At 29.3% G+C, this 17,014-nt stretch overlaps 1 protein-coding gene across 1 annotated transcript; it reads right to left on the reverse strand.

Annotated features, from left to right (window-relative positions):
* Nucleotides 1–874: 874 nt before the first annotated feature.
* On the reverse strand, nucleotides 875–3,331 carry LOC129320925 (uncharacterized). The gene is made up of 3 exons (XM_054966609.1): nucleotides 2,176–3,331; nucleotides 1,805–1,994; nucleotides 875–1,703 (listed from the first exon to the last, which is right to left on the reverse strand). Exons 1-3 carry the CDS (start codon nucleotides 2,614–2,616, stop codon nucleotides 1,087–1,089), a joined length of 1,248 nt encoding a protein of 415 aa, XP_054822584.1. The 5' UTR covers nucleotides 2,617–3,331; the 3' UTR covers nucleotides 875–1,086.
* Between the last annotated feature and the right edge of the window lie 13,683 nt (nucleotides 3,332–17,014).

A 17,014-nucleotide genomic window follows, 5' to 3' on the forward strand; every position in this document is an offset into this window, starting at 1 on the left:
TCACTCTTTGCCTTGTAAAAGAACTCAAAATTCATAATTATTTATTTGTTATTAAATTAGAAAATCATTAGAATAAAATATGAATTGAAATTATTTTTAGTAAGGTTTACCTTTACTGTTTAACACTTGACAATAATTTTTAATTATTTTAATTTATACCAAAAACGCTACTTCATTTTATTTTTTTACATATGCATATAAGTTATTTTATGTTAAAAAAATAAAAAAAATTGTTTTCTTTCAGTTTCACCCCTAACAATTTTTCATAGGTAAAGTGAACGATTGAGAGAGAGAAAAATATTTTTAAAGATAACAAAAGTAACTTAAAATTTTTGATATCAATCATTTTATTATATCTTCTTCATTTTGGTGAATTAATTAAGAGTAACGTGTATATATAGATTAGAACCCGGTGAAGTACAAAACTATATCATATGTAAATAATATAATTAAATTCCAAATAATATAATTTCTTGTCAATGAATATTTGATATAATATTTACTGTTTATCTTGTTGAATCTTAAGAATTAAAAGGATTATTTATAAATGGCGATACAGTAAACACCCTTCAGTGAGAATAAATAAAAAAAAATTGTCCATTACTCGATGTCCACTCTCTGCAGAGTCTCAAGATATCAACCTCCGACCTAATTTACACATCCCGTCAAATAAATAAATCAATTACACAGTTGTTGAGCTAATAAATAAGAATTTTATTTAGAAAAGTGCATTGAAAATATTATGAAACTGACGTTTGGGGGAACGGAGAAAAAAGTTTGATACCTTTTCTTTTGTTGGTGAACTATTTTTTTTTTAGAAAAAATAAAATTATCATTCTAAGGGTTTTCAAAATTTGTACATAATTTTTTCCCCTTTCTACAATGTATTTTATTACATTGATCATATAGTTGCTTCTTACAAAGCCTCTCCCTACATCCTTTACATATCTCAAAACAAAAAAAAAAAAAGAGGAGAGAGAGAGAGAGATTTATCCGATCTTTTTTTTTCTCTCATTATATATTTTTAAAATTAAAGGATTAGGGAGAAAGCTTAAAAAAAAAAAAAAAAGTTCGAAGCCCAAAATTTTAGACGGAAGGTTTCTCTTTGAGAAGAGAGGCTAATCCGGTGACGACCTTTGTTCCTTTCTCAATACTCTTCGGTTTGATCGCCGGCAGCTGCCATGACGGCGACGCCGTAACAACCACCGCCGGCTTGACTGTCTCGTCGCCGGGACCATCCTCCAACTCAGGATCCGGCAGAGAGGTTTTCTCGCCGAAAATCAACTCCAACTCGCCACAATCGTCCTCCGCCGTCGCGGAGTCATCGTCGCCGTCGCCGATCACGTCCCCCTTCTGGGAGGTCTGCGATTCCGAAACGACGTCGGATGGGACGGTGGAAGAGGACGATGGGGGTTGATTGGTCCTAGTGTAGGGAGAAGAGAGCCACTTGGCTCTCATATACTCGGCCTTCCTCCACGGCGGAAAGTGCATCCCTTTCTTCTTCAGGCTCTGCTTCGCCGCCTCCGATATGATCGATATGATCTGACTTAGACGATCTGATTTTCCGACGAAAATTTGTGGCAATAATTGAAGGATGGCTTTGTAGGTACCAGTCGATCGAGCTATCTCAAACTCTGATCGGAAATCGATGTCTATAAACAATCTCTCAGATTCAACGATGACATCGATGTACTCATATTCACCTGAAAAACAATCAAAGATGGAATTTCTGTTTCTTAAATTTCTATTTCCAATTGAAATTTCTTTAAAAAATGTGAGAGAAATTTGAGGAAGAAAAGTGTACCAGCTGGGCAAGATGGGGTTTTGTCCCATTTGGATTTACAGATGGAACAATCGTAGCCAAGCAAAGAAAGGCCTTCTGTAACGATTTTTCTCAGATCATCTTTTCGTTTATGGACCTTGTTGTCCTCAACGATCTTCGCAGTATCAGCTAACAGGTTCCTCTCGGCAACACTAGCGCATAAAATCAAACTCTGGAAAAAGGAAAAGGGAAAGGGAAAATTAATTTCAGCTTTAGTGTTTTGCTTTGCTTGGTTTCTAGGACAATGACAGAAAATCTGAATTTGCGAAAATTTCGGTACCATCTAAGCTTTAGATTTTGCGATTCCATCTCAAAATCGTAAGGAAGACGCAGGGTGAGGTTGCGACATTTACCTTCAGAACGTCGGTGGCATCACTGAATGATCCGCCGGAGTTTGATTCGCCGAAAGTACCGAACAAGTCGAATTCCTCGTCGGAGCTATCATTACTGTTCCCGTTGAAACAATTGCAGCGATTGCGACCGCATTTCTGTGCTGGTGGCTGTTTCTCGTTACTTTCCTCTATGAAATTCTGCACCATTTTAGCCAGGCAAACGGAGCTCGGCTCGAACTCCGACACTCCTCCTCCTCCATCTTTCTGATTCGGAGCTTCACCGGCGATGGATTTCTCCGCCGAGGCAGTCTTCAAGACGCTTGGAGACTGCCGATCGAACACGAACAGCCTCCTAAGCCGCGACTTCAACACTGGTTTCGCCGCATCATTTCTTACAACTGCATCTTTCAGTTTCTGTGAATCGACAGGGATATCAATTGGCTGTATTTTCATCGGAGGCATGGCTGAGAAATTTTTGAAGAAAAGGATCTGAAAACCTGGTTCCTTTCTACCTCTCTCTTTCACAACCTCGTAATTACACTAAACTGTACCACTCTGCGTCAGCTCTGCTCCATTTTCAGAGCTCAATGAACTTCACTTGCTCAAAAAAAAAAAAGGGCCAAGTACCTAAAGCGACAGAGTCAGACACAGATTCTGAAAATGTACATCGAAATTAAGGACTCCTCTCTTTTCAAGGAAGAAGAACAAGATCAAGCTAGAATACTAAGCAAATCCAAGCAGTAACCGAGTCAACAAACATTCATCACCAAAAACTCTCCGGCCAGCTAAAAAAATGAGCACTCACAGAACCGACTCACTTTCCACCGATTAACAAACAGAAAAGCAGAAAAATCTACCAAAACTTATGTATGACCCGACGCGACACCGAGAAACCGATACTTTCCTCAAGCCACGCAGAAGAAGCGTCGAATCGCTTCTAGAAAAAGCGAGAAAAGGAGATCGCCATTTCAAGGCCAGGGTATTCGTGAAAAGCATGTCGGCGATGATCGGAGAGACGAGCATTGTTCATCGATAAAGAAGAAAGGCTCGCCGGAATATTCATCTCTCCAGCGAGTTGACGATCGCCGGCGACGCACCACGGTGAAGCGAGGTAAGGGGGTGAAAAGGCAAACAAGAAGGCTTCTGAGGGACCCCTCTGTTGTTGTGGTGCGGAGCAATTAGGATTCGGTGATAGTTTGTGCGGGTGCGCTTGCGATTTTATACTGCGAGGAAGCTGATATGACATGGACTGACACTGCCACGTATGATCCCACGCGGCATGATCATTTGGGGAACGCAGGTAGCTAGAGTGGCCGCGAATGCACCGAAGCAAACACTCTAGTCTTTCGATCTATGACGCGTGTCGAGACCAATAACCGGCGGTCGAAATCCATTTTTTCTTTTGAAATGACTATAGAGTCCTTGTCACTTGTTTGGAATAACGAGTAGATGTCCCTCGTGAACCGGGTTTTCGAAAACTGCCCGCACTGCATAGTGATTGTGTGAGTGTGTATGTGTGCGCGATGCATGCGTTTGTGTTTTCTAAAATAAAATAATTGATTTTTTTTTTTTTAGATTTAGTTACCTCTTGTGACAATTCAAAAATCAATATATCATCATTATTTAATAAAATTTATAAAAATAACCTAAGCGCAGGCTCTCTGCCGCAGTCTATTTGTAATAATAATAATTTTGAAGTCATCAAAATAATGTGAATTTGCTAAAAAAAAATACTCCATTCGTTCTGAAATAATGTACATTTTTAATTAAATATTACTCTAATAAAATAATTATTTATTTTTAAATTAATTATATCTGTTCATTTCAAGTCATGTAAAAATTTGAGTTAGCCCAACCAATTAAATTGATAAATTGTTAAACTAATATATTAATCAATTTAATAAAAATGTTTTGTTTTAATTGGTTTGCTCATAGCTGATTACAATTTTAACCATTAACCAATTTAATAACTGATTTAATTTTTAGTAGCTTAGTGCATTTGCTAGGTTGAAAAAATTGAAAAGCCAACTTCTATCAAATATAATTTCAATGACAAAGATAACCTTGTTTTATAGTTTAAGACTAATTATTTATTATTTATTTGTTTTAAAACTTATATCATGTACCTTTTTAAAAACTTTTATCTTCATATAACCTCTTCTTTTCATACCAAAAAATGGAAAACATACAAATTGGTTTTATTGAATGCCATTTCCCTTATCTTTTCAAATTCCAATTTCCTTAAGGACTTATTTTCGTTATACCAAACATGACCTAAAATAATGTAATTTTCCTTGAGCAATGAGGTAACTTTCCATGCTTCTTGTGGTTTTCAATCCGTTACTGATTTCGATTTTGTTTTGACCTCAATTTATTATTATTTGTTGCTTAGCGATTAATTTGTTAGGATTTCTTTTCTTTACATCTCAATCTCAATTTATGGATTTTTGTTCTCTACATCTCAAATTATTTTTATTTGTCATTTAATGATTAGTTCATTTGGATTTATGTTCTCTGCATCTCAATTTATTATTGTTCTTTGCAACTAACAAATATTAGGTGCGCTATAGATACTGTGTCTTAAAAAATAACAAAGGATTTACAGACTTTCTTACCACATTTTACATAGACGTAAAAAATGCAAAAAAATCAAAATAAAAGAGTGTTTAATTAATAAGTATGCAAAGTGCAGAGTTGTAAAGATCACAATGTTGGAAATGATTTTGAAACTATTTGAGAATGCAAGGTAAATTTGGATATTGAAATACTAAAAGTGCTAGTAGATATTGTTAATTGATTGGCTTGTCTCCTCTTGCAACCCTTTGTTCCTTTTCTAAGTATGTAATTGAGACCGCCACTCCCACAAGATCTAAAGCCAATTTGCAAAATATTAAGGATCTCTTAGCACGATCAATGAAATTTGTGGCATGTCACACCATATCCTCTTAACAGTCTCGTACGTCTAGTCATCCTGGGTATTGCATGGCACATTAAGCTCTTGCATGGCACGCCTTTCTCCCAAAAATAGATTGAGCTATGCCTCCTGAGCATATCATTTCTTTACCTTAGTTCCTTTTGTTGGATTGACGCTTCAACTTTAAACTCAAACAATTGTTATTTGTCATTTAATGATTAATTCACTTGGATTTCTTCTCTATGTATCTCAATTTATTTTTATTTGTTGTTTAGTGATTAACTCATTTGGACTTTTTTCTCTCTAAATCTCCATTTATTTGTATAATACAATACAGAGAGTAAGAGACCTCTTCTTTATTTTATTAAAATCATGGAAACCTTCTTTCTAGTTTGTATTGTAAATTTGTAAAGACCTCTCCTCAATATGGCAAACAAATTAAATTTATTGAATGTCGATTCCCTTGCTCCATCTAATTCCAATTCCTTTTTTCCTCATTCCCTTAAAAAACATTTTCATTTTATCAAACATGCACCAAAGATAATGTAATTTTTTTTAGACCATCAGGTAACTTTCCATTGTTCCTGTGTTTTTCAATTAATAACTCATTTGGATATGGTTTTCACCTCAGTTTTTTTTTTTCCCTCATATGTCATCTAAAAAGTACTTCATTTGATTTGTTCTCTTTATATCATTTTTTTTAATTTTTTCATTTAGTGATTAATTCATTTGAATTTCTATTCTCTACATATCAATTTACCTTGTTTGTTATTTAGAAATTAATTCATTCGACTTTCTTTTCTCTACATGTCAATTTATTTTTAGAATACAATACATAGAAAAATTATAGAAATATTCTCTCTACTTTAATTTCAATGGTAAAATTATAGGGACCTTTCCTCAAGAAAACATACAATTGAATGTCCTTTCCCTTGCCCCATCTAATTTCAATTCTCCTTTTTCTTCTCCTAAAAAAACACTTTCACTATACCAAACATGACCTAAAATGGTGTAATTTTATACATCCTATGAGGTAACTTTCAGGGGTTCCTCTGATGCTAAATCCATAACTCGTTTGAATTTTGTTTTTAGGCCCAATAAAAATTTTAGTGACTCAAATTTTACTTCAATTATTGATTTAGTCTCTTAAATTTAATTTTTATCAAGTTCATCCTCAAAGTTTGCATTTGTTATTGATTTTATTCTTATTGTTTGAAGAGGAGATAACACTATTAAAATTTATTAACATAGATAGCAAAATTTTAATTATAGCCATGTTAATTAGTAAAAGAAGTGTAATTATTTGGATAAGAAAAAACATAGTCAAAAATTAAAAAAAAAGAAGAAGAACAAAACGCAAAGTAAGGAATGACATATACATGTCAAAATATCAATATATTTTACACAATAGATTGATTTGAGAGCAATTTTTATTTTAAAATTTAAACAACTAACATGACAATTTAACAAAATGTTAGGGACCAAATGGATAAGTGAGGCAAAATTGGGGGTGTGAAAGTGATATTTATCTCAATTTATTCTTATTTTTTCATTTAACAATTGACCTTTTTTAATTGTTTTCTCTGCATCTCAATTTACTCGTTTAGCTACTTAGAGAGAATGATAAATAAGGACCTTATAAAAATATTAATATTAAATTGGAATTTTTTAACATTAACATTAGACAAATTTCAATACCCCTTCTACCATATTTCAATACTAAAATTTATAATTTAATATTAATATTATTACAAGATTCTTACTTGTTATTCTCCCTTAACTATTCATTTAGTTAGATTTTTTTTTTCTCCATGACTCAATTTATTGTTTAGAGATTAATTACTTCAGAATTTTTTTGCACCTCAATTTTAGGATACAATACAGTGATCTCTCTTCAATTTTGATAAAATTATAGTAACTTTTTTGTTTCTTTCAAAATCCATACGTTAATCTAATTTTTAATATTGTTAAGAATATTCCCTTAAAATTTTAAATAAATTTTTGTTAATTAAAATTTATATTAAAAGTTTAAAATTATTAATTCACTATCAAAATCTACTACAAAGTTGAAATAATTGAGTATACTAATATTTAAATAAATTATAAAAATGTAAAATTATAAATTGATAGACTTTATGTTAAAATAAAAAATAAGTAAGGTACTGAAAATCAGACCGATTAAGCCGACAGATTACAGGTTAGTGGTTCAATTTGAATTGAATCAGGGGACAACCTCGAGGGCAAACCAATTATAATTAAAATAATACAATTTAAATAAAAAAGACATCAATCATGAAAATATTCAACCAAATTCAAGATTAATCTCTAATACAAGATACAAATATAATAATTATAGAATTACAACCACCCAAAAGTTTAACAATAATAAAATATAACTTTTTAAATATTCATTCTTATAATTACAATTTACAACTCTTTAATCATTAAAAAGTTTAAAACTAATCATTAGTGATACTAAAATCATCAACAATGATAGTCATAATTCATAAATGCTAAGCAACAATTAGACAAATAAACAATAGCAAATAATGAAAGATTAAAGTAATCAAGGCACAATTAACTTAAAAAAATATTGAATCTTTTAAGTTTGAACTTACAATTAAGGCCCTCTATTCGAAGTTTAAAATATAAATAGTGAAATCTAGTTTAATTGCTTTACCTTCCATTGCCTCGCTTTTTTAATTTTTCAAGCTGAATTTTTTACTTTTTATTTAGTTTTACAATTTTTAAAAAAATAAAAATTAAAAAACTTAAAAAAGTAACCTGGCTGACCCAGCAACCTGGCTACTGGGTTAGACAGGTTAACCCTAGGTCAGCCAAGTCACACCAGGTCAGTGGTTGGCTGGTTTAGGTGAAAATTTAGAAAAAAAAACAGAGACTGACTCACTAGTTCACGAGCTAAACTGACAGGTCTAATTCAAGTTTTCATACAATGAAAATAAGTCATATTGAAAGTTAAAAAGTTTGCAAAAAGAGTTGAAAATATAAGTGAAAATATTTATGTCATGGAAATTAGTTTAGTTAAAAAGAAGTTAAATTTAGTAAGTTAACAATAAATTATTGTCAGGGTGGATAAAAATAAAATCATGAACATATAAGAAAGATCCATGTAACATACTCCCTCCATTAAAAAATATAAAGTAATTTTTAACTAAATTTCACCCTTCAATAAAATAGTTAATTATCTTTAAATCAATATCATCTTTTCATATTTACCCTTATTTACTAAAGTGTTTTACTTTAAAATAAATATAATAATTTATTTATTATGGGCATTTTAAAAAAAAACACATAAATTACACCTTAAAATACTAAAAATATTTTATATTTTTAAATATTCAATCTCTCAAAAAATATTTTATATTTTTTAATAGAGAGAGTAATCTCTTTGTATCATCAAAGTCCATGCGAATTTTTAGAATAAAGGGAATGTTTCTATAATTAAAATAAATACAAGGAAGACTTAGTATTTTACTCTTGATTTTATTTGTCCATCGTTAATAAGTTATTTGGATTACTTTCCATTTTATCTTAATTTATTTTTATTTGTTGTTTATAATTAATTAATTCAGTTTATAATTCATTATATTTTTTAATTATCAGAGGGTTATGCCCATCAAGTTTGTAACATCTCAATTTTTAATTTTCTGATTTATTAAAATTAATAAAGATAATGAAGCAAGTTGATGTGATATGTGGTCAAAGAAGAATAAAAAATGTATTTAGTTGGAATTTCAGGTATAATTTATGTCTAAAGTAAAATTCGGTCACTTGAGGACTAAAGAGTGGAGAAAAACAAGCTAAAAAACCTCTGTGCCATATGTCGTGGTGCACCGCAGCATACGAGGCTATCAAGTAAGAATTTCCTTCTCTATATCACATGCCGCAGTGTATGGGGACAGGCGCCGCAGCGTATGGTGTGAAATCTACATAATCAACACGCGAACTGATGCAAAAAATAGAGAGAACGAAAGAGACACATCAAGCTTTGCTAGGGTTTTCTTATGGATGATATTGAGAGTATTTTAGAGGCTATAAACACCCAAGGTAAGATTCTTAAATCCTTTTTTTCCTTTCCTCTTCTATTTTCTCAAGGATTTGAATTAGGGTTTAGATGAGGATGGTAATTTTAGTCCATATAAGGTATGGGTCTGAACCCATTGACTTAAATGAAATTAATGGGAGTTGTTTAGAGTATTTAAATATAGTATAAATGATTTTAGTAGTTGTAGGATAGTGGGCTCCATTAATATCCGAAAATGGACATTAAATTTGTTATCATTGTGGCTTTAATAAAGTTATATGATGTTATGAATAGATAATGAACCCAATGAATATCTCTAACTCATGTAAAGTGAACATTAAGGCAATTTAGAAGTAGATAATTGAGGGTTTAATGCTTGAGTTGATAATGTTGATGAAATTCAACTTGGTTGATTGTAGTTTTTAGCTCTTGGTCACCCATTTGGCTTGAGAATTTAAGCTTGAAAGCTACTAGATTGAGAGATAAATCCTTGACCTCTCAAAGGTTTGAGATAACTGGAAAAACTCTACTTTGAATAGTTATATGTTAATTGATTGTTAAATGTGAATTGTAAATATTACATGTATGGGTTTAATTTTCAATGTAAAATCATGTATTAGTTTCAATGAGTGTATGAAAATTTGAATGTGCATGATGCTATTTTGGCTTAACATGCAAAATGTGAAGTCAAAAGGATTTTTGAACTATGAACATGCCTATGTTTTTGGAAAATGAATGTGATGTGGTGTAGAGGTAATTATGTGTTAATAAGAAGTGGATTTTGAAATAAGTGAGAATAATATTAAGAAAATGATGAGAATACATACTTGGGTAGCGCACGGTCGTGAGCCCAATGTGATTGTTGTGATAATGATTAAAAGAAAATGAAAATGTGAAATTGAGTGAGTACTAATTATGACATGATCAGTAACGGGAGTTCGCCTAGGGATTGAGAGCAGAGAAAAATTCATATGATATTTAGACTGTCCTCTAGTGCACGGGGGTATAGCCTTATCTCATAGTTTGTTGAGGGAATAAAACCTAGCTATCTCCACTAGTTCAATAAGGAGAATAGTTTAAGGTATGAGACACCTCAAAGATTTGAGAATGGGAGAAGTCGTGGTCTGAGAGTGAATCATGTAATTTTTGACCTATTCTCATGATTGGTGAGCTTGGATAATTCAATCACACGGATATAGCCCTATTCAATGTTATAGCCCACGATTTTAGTCCAAGGAAATAAGGAGAATATAAGGTTGGTTGATCATTGCCTAAATAAATATATGATATGTCACATGTGTTAAGTTATGGCAAGTCGCGTGAATAATGAGTCATGGTCACATATCTGAAAATATGGTACAATGCACCCAGTATATGTGAGATAAAAAATTTATTAAATGATAAATGATAAGTTATGATATGTGTGAGCATTTTTTACATACTTGATTCTTTTTGTATATACTTGGTTTATAATTGATATATAACTACATTAGGTGAGTTTAACCTTGGTTATTGAGTGGCTAAACTCACTCCTTTCATTTAACACTTTTCAGGCTTTAACTCTGGTATAGAGAGGGAGAAGCCTCAAGAGGCTAGAAATTAGCATATTCCCACTGTATGACTCTAGCTTAGATTTATTTTGTGTAATAAAATATAAATGCAAATTTTATGATGCATACCATCATACTTGTACTATTTTGTTATTGCAAATGTTAGAATTATAATTTGAGCCCTGAATATTTGTGTATATTGAGATATATATATATATATATATATGTTTATAGGACTAAAATACTTGTACAAGTGTAAAAATAATAATATGAACATGTTTGGATTGAATTGGATGCAAAGTAATGACAATTTACCTCTCCCTCTATTTTTGATAAAATGGAATTGAGGAGTAAAATTTTGTTATACTATTGTTTTAGTGCTTGTGATGTGTTGTATTGGTAATCCCAGATTTAATGGATATGGTCCAGGTGTTAGAAAAGGCTTTTCGCACATGTTGAGGGTTTTGGACACCCATTTTGTGTGAAAATTGTAAAAAGTGGTTAAAATATGTTCGGGTGTCCAACTTTTCAGTGTGACTTATTTTGGAAGTGAAATATATGTCATTAATCAGTTCATATAAAGAACTTTTTATAAACACCTAGATCAAGTCATTCGAACGTCAGACGAAAAATCGAGACGTGTCAGAAGTTTCTTGATTCTACTGCAAATGACAGTAGAATCTACTGATTATAATTAACATGATAATTTTTTAGTCTACGACTCTTAATTAGCTAATAGTATTAATTTCCAAACTATAATAAAAGGTGTTTGATTAGATGAACGGCTAACATTTTAGGTATTCAATTAATTAGACTGGTTAAACTCAAGCCTAATGAAATTTTATAAAGTCATAAATTGTATTGATTCCTCTCCTATAATTAAATTAACATGACTCATACCAACAGAAGTTGGGTTTAACAAAAAGAACTAGTTCCTCGTAATGTAGTGAACTATGATTTGAATCCCCAATAAGAAAGATGCTCATATTTAGCGCTCGATCATACTTCGAATAAAATTGCCTTCAATAAAAGAATACCCATGAGTAATTAAAAAAATAACATGACTCAAGTTCTAATATCTTCATCACCATGCTAAGTTAGATCACCCAAAATCAATCTCAAATCAGTGGACACAAATCCATCCATAAAGATTCTAGTAGTCAAGTAAGAATAATAAAACTTTTAGGCTTTTATATTTGTCTCAATTATTAATTTAATCTCTCTAGTTTATACCTTTAGATTAATTTGAGAATCAAATTATATTTTAAAACTTAAAGGACTAACATAATAATTTAAGAAAAAAATAAAAAATTGAATTTGCAGGACCACATCGATAATTAAAATAAACAAAAGGTATTAAAAGTTTTATTATTTATAATCAAGTAATACAAAATATAAATAACTTAATCAAGTTAACAAATATAGCATTAAAGTAAAACAAAATGAGAATATTCATTTTAGTTCATAATTAATGCTATAGCCTATAATATACCTGACACTAAGAACTGGCAATACATATGTTCTGAATATAGCAGAAAAATCAATGTAATACAAAATATAATCTATTTAAATATAAATGCAACATTAAAAGCATAAAGGGAAGAGAAAATTATTGTACGTTTAGTAAACAAAAAAGTATTTTTTAGAAAAGAAATAGAAAACATTTATAAAAAGAAAATGGGATGGACATTTTTTTCTTTTTAAAAGACATTTTTTTTTTTACTTATCAAATATTGTATTAATGATATTTTAATAAATGATTCGTTGAGAAAACTCGCGGCCTCACAAGCCTTATAGAGCCGCTCGTTGATGGCCCCTCAGGTCCATAATATATCAAAGCATCAAGTTATAAGAATAAGAAAAACATACCATTTTCGAAGAAATATACGAGTACATGCATGCATGCATATATACATAATACAAATATATATATATATATATATATATATATATATAATATGTCTTTTGCCCACAAATACTCATTTAATTTGATTAGATTTACACATCAATTGTTTATGCATTGATCCATTGATGTTTAGTACATTATCGTTTTGTGACATATCATGAGGTTATTTTCAATTATATTTTTTATGGTTTAAGTTAAAGTTAAAAAAAAAAATTCTAATGTCCATTTCTATCAAGAAGGTGTACAATAGCGACTCTAAATAAGTAGTAGTAGTTAGTTTATTGTGGTAATTTATGTCATTTTCGTAGATAATTATTTTTAACCCTAGAATAATTAGTGGAGACGAGAAAAAAACTAGTTAAATATATGTGTGAAATTGATACAATAGAAAGGTATATATCAATAGATTCTTCCACCTAAAATACACGTTTTAATTACTTTTTATTAAGTTTTTACACTTTAATTAAGCGTAAAGAGTATATACTTAAACATCATTCCAAGTTAAGTTTATTTCCTTGAGAAGGTGACAAAGAATCATAAAATTAGGGGTAGATTCAATGTAATCTCGTTAAAAATATTATTTTGATTTAAATATTTAATGCTTAATGTTTAAATCAAAATAATATTGATTTAAAAGATAAATTTGATAGACTAGTGGTAATTGGATTGAGTGGAAAGTAATCGATTTCCTCTTAAGAAATGTTGAAAATTATGGGTAAATGGAAAACATAGTCACTTTAAGAGAGCTCGACCAATTGACCTAATCGGTAATGCTAAAATCCATCTAGATTCGATAAGTAGCATAAGTTACTTACTTAATGAATGTCTTATATAACATATTAATAATTTTTTAATTTAATTGAACAGTTGTTAAAAATTTTGTCATTAATATTTAAAAAATATCATGTCTCAAATTTATGGATGGTCAGGACAACATACATGAAGAGTGTTTGGATCATAATGATTGGTTTACATTTTTGAAAAAAAAAATATTTTGATAATTTTAGAATATTGATTAAATCTAATATATATGTATGTATATATGTATATGTAACTGAGATACTTTTAAGTAAAAAGACTTAAACCATTCACTAAATCCAAATCAGCTTAAATCTTACTCAATAATATTAGATATCATATGATTAAATAAAAAATTTATATTACATGGCCTGATGATATTCTATAAGTTAAAACTAATTAAAAATAAATAACTGCATAAAATAATGTACCAATTCATAAACATGGGGTTAAAAGGCAAAGAAAAATATCAGAGTAACTCATTATGATTGGCAATTTATGTTTCAAGGCTTTACTCATAGTCACCTTTGAATTATTGAAATAACATAATCTAATTGGTTGAAGGTGATAGATGTTCTAGTCTACAATACAATGAAATTAATAAAGAAATTACTAAAAGTTTGTGATAAAACCAACCATTGAACACGTTATATGTTTATATGAAATAAATTTCTTGCCTAATTAAATTATAGATTAAATAGATTAATCACTCAAAACCCAACATGTTGGATGGGATAATTTTTTTTTTTTTAATTTAGAGCCATGCTTATGCACTAGATTGATGATGAAATTCTGAAGAGATAAGTGACTTAAATAGTAAATATTATATTATTATAATTATATATTGCATAATAATAACCCCTAAGATTATTCATGAGTGAAGAGGTACATATATGATGACAATGGTGAAATGGCACCCTATTTTATAGTACATGAAAAGGACAACAGAAATAACAAAAGATTGTAGTTAAGGAGTTTAAATTACATATTAATATTAAATATTTAAAATATTTTAATATTAAAATTCCAACCCTAAAGTCTTAGAGAGAGATATATATATATATATATATATTAATGTATTATATTTAAAATAAATTTAAATTTTTTTATCATTAATATCATTATTGTTTGCAAACATAAATATCATAGATTTTGAATATTTAATTAATGGTATTTTTTAATTTTTTTATAGAAACGTCAAGCGAAAATGATGATGCTGGAGAGATTTAAAAAATCAAAACAAATAAAGACTGAAGACTTTTTTTTTTTTTATGGGAAAGAATAAAGACTCAAGACTAGGTCAGATCATCTAATCATCATGATATTTTAGTTATTTAATTTTATTATTTGTAGATAATGGTTTTAGTTTACCCCTTCCAATCGGTTCTTTTTACAAGAGATTTTTTAGAGGTTAATTATTTGTTTTCTTTAAATACCCCTAATTATATAGACATATACAAAATTACACTAATTTAATATAATGAAAATATAACTTTTAATTCTTACATTTTTTAATTATCAATTTAGACCATAGATTTTGACCAAAAACAATTTAACCTATATAATTTCTTAGCTCAAAACAAGTTAGTTCTTATAGTTTCTTGACTTTAATCAACTCAGTCTATATAATTCCTTAACTCAATTATAAATAAGAAAGATTGAGTTATATTAAATTAAAATTTAAAGAATAAATCAATAATTAAATTTAGGGACAACAAGTTATACTATCATTAAACTAGGTACTTTTTCCTATCCCTTTAACGACTTTTGCAGGATGAGTTACCCTGTTAAATCCGTTTATATTTTTAATCATTTTTTAAAATTACAATCCTTGAATAAAGTTAATTAAAGGGATAGGAATTAGTTTATTAAATTTTATTAATTATCTAGATAAATAATTATACTTTACAATTTTCATGTTTTTTTCCTCCCTCAATCGGTTAATACTTAGTAGCCTTGTTCTTTCTGGTGGATATCATTTAATTTTAATATTTGATCTTGGCCAAAAAAAAAAAATAATATTTGATCTGACATTTTTGACCCAACCAATATCTAAATTTTAGCAAAATTAAATTATATCCATTCACTTCAACTTCTTCTTTTTTTTGGGAGCTACTCCCTTCTATTCACTTTATTAATCATTTTTTAAAAAAATAAAAAGATTCAGTTTATAAATCATTGGATTGACAATAACGTTTTGCTTTAAATAAAATATCTAAATTACTTTTAAAAAAATAAGAGAGAGACAAAAAAGATATCATATAATTTATTTACTATTTACCTTTTACTTTAGAGTCGTGTTTAAAATTTCATTAATTTTTATTTTTTATATTTTTATTATATTGATATTAATAAAAATAATTTATAAATACATCGAATAGGTGGGAGTATATATTAAACACACGTGCGTGTGCGTGCGTGCGTGTGAGAGCAATTATAACGCTGTAACCATCTTGTGTAGGTAGGTTTGCCTGATAAATGGGACACATGTTCTGGTCAAGGAATGCATGAAGGTTAGACCGTTACTTTAAAGACGAACCTCTTTTTTAAAAAAAAAAAAAAAAGAAGGAAAAAAAAAAAGACAAACCCTTTTGCAGTCCTGTATTATTTGCTGATTTGAATCCTTGATGAGATTATTTTCGTATGCAATTATCTAATATTCGTTATAATTTATTTAAACTTAAGTAATGTTACATTCAATTAATAGTGATCATTCCAAGTCCTAAATCGATTTATTTTCAGTCATAAGACTACGGTTGGTAATTCAAAGTTAATTTAAAAACTCTTTTAATTCGATTTTTTCCAACATTTAGAATTTAGGACTTAATTCAAAAATATTTTTTTTCTACTTATAATCTTCCGTAAAATCAAAATTTTTACAAGTGACATTCTTACAAATCCGTGAGATAATTTTAAGAATGTATAAATTAAAGATAAAGTGTATGATAAATATATGAATATATATATGCTTTTTATATTAAACTTTTTTTTTGGCAAGGACATACACACACCCACAACAAACGCGCACATTTTGAGGCTTGAACGCACATCCTCCTTGTTATATAGCGGGAATGTTGACACCACTGGATCACAAGGGCCACTGGCTTGTTTACATTAAACAAGATATGTACTCTTAACCATGCTTTGAATAAAATATTGCACCTAATATAAAAGTTATACATAGATTATAAATACTACTATTTGTTATTTATTTAATTAATTATATTAATGTGGCAACAAATATTGATTTAGTTTGTAAGGATTTGATTTATAACTCACAATATTGTGAAATCAAACCTTAATGTAGGAAAACTTTGTTAGTAGTTAATTTTTATAAGCTCTATTTAAATTTAAAGGTGCGTTTTGGTCTTGATGAGTTCTCGGACTAAACTCACCTACATTTTTTTTTTTGTAAAAAATTAATTATGTTAATATATTAATTTATAGTAAATTTATGTAAAAACAGCACTACAAAATCATGATCAATATAATTTGATTTTATGAAAATTTTAAGTCTTTTTATGGCTATATTGTAATGAGTGTTGATGTAATGATTAGACCATTCATGCTTTTCAATAAAGAATAATATTAAGAAAATTAATAAAATCTGAAATATATCCAAATCTGATTTTGCTTTGTCCCAATCA

The sequence above is a fragment of the Prosopis cineraria genome, unplaced genomic scaffold (genome assembly GCF_029017545.1).
Source record: "Prosopis cineraria cultivar Desert tree isolate PC_DT_omini unplaced genomic scaffold, ASM2901754v1 PC9, whole genome shotgun sequence".
In the NCBI taxonomy this organism is placed as follows: domain Eukaryota; kingdom Viridiplantae; phylum Streptophyta; class Magnoliopsida; order Fabales; family Fabaceae; genus Prosopis; species Prosopis cineraria.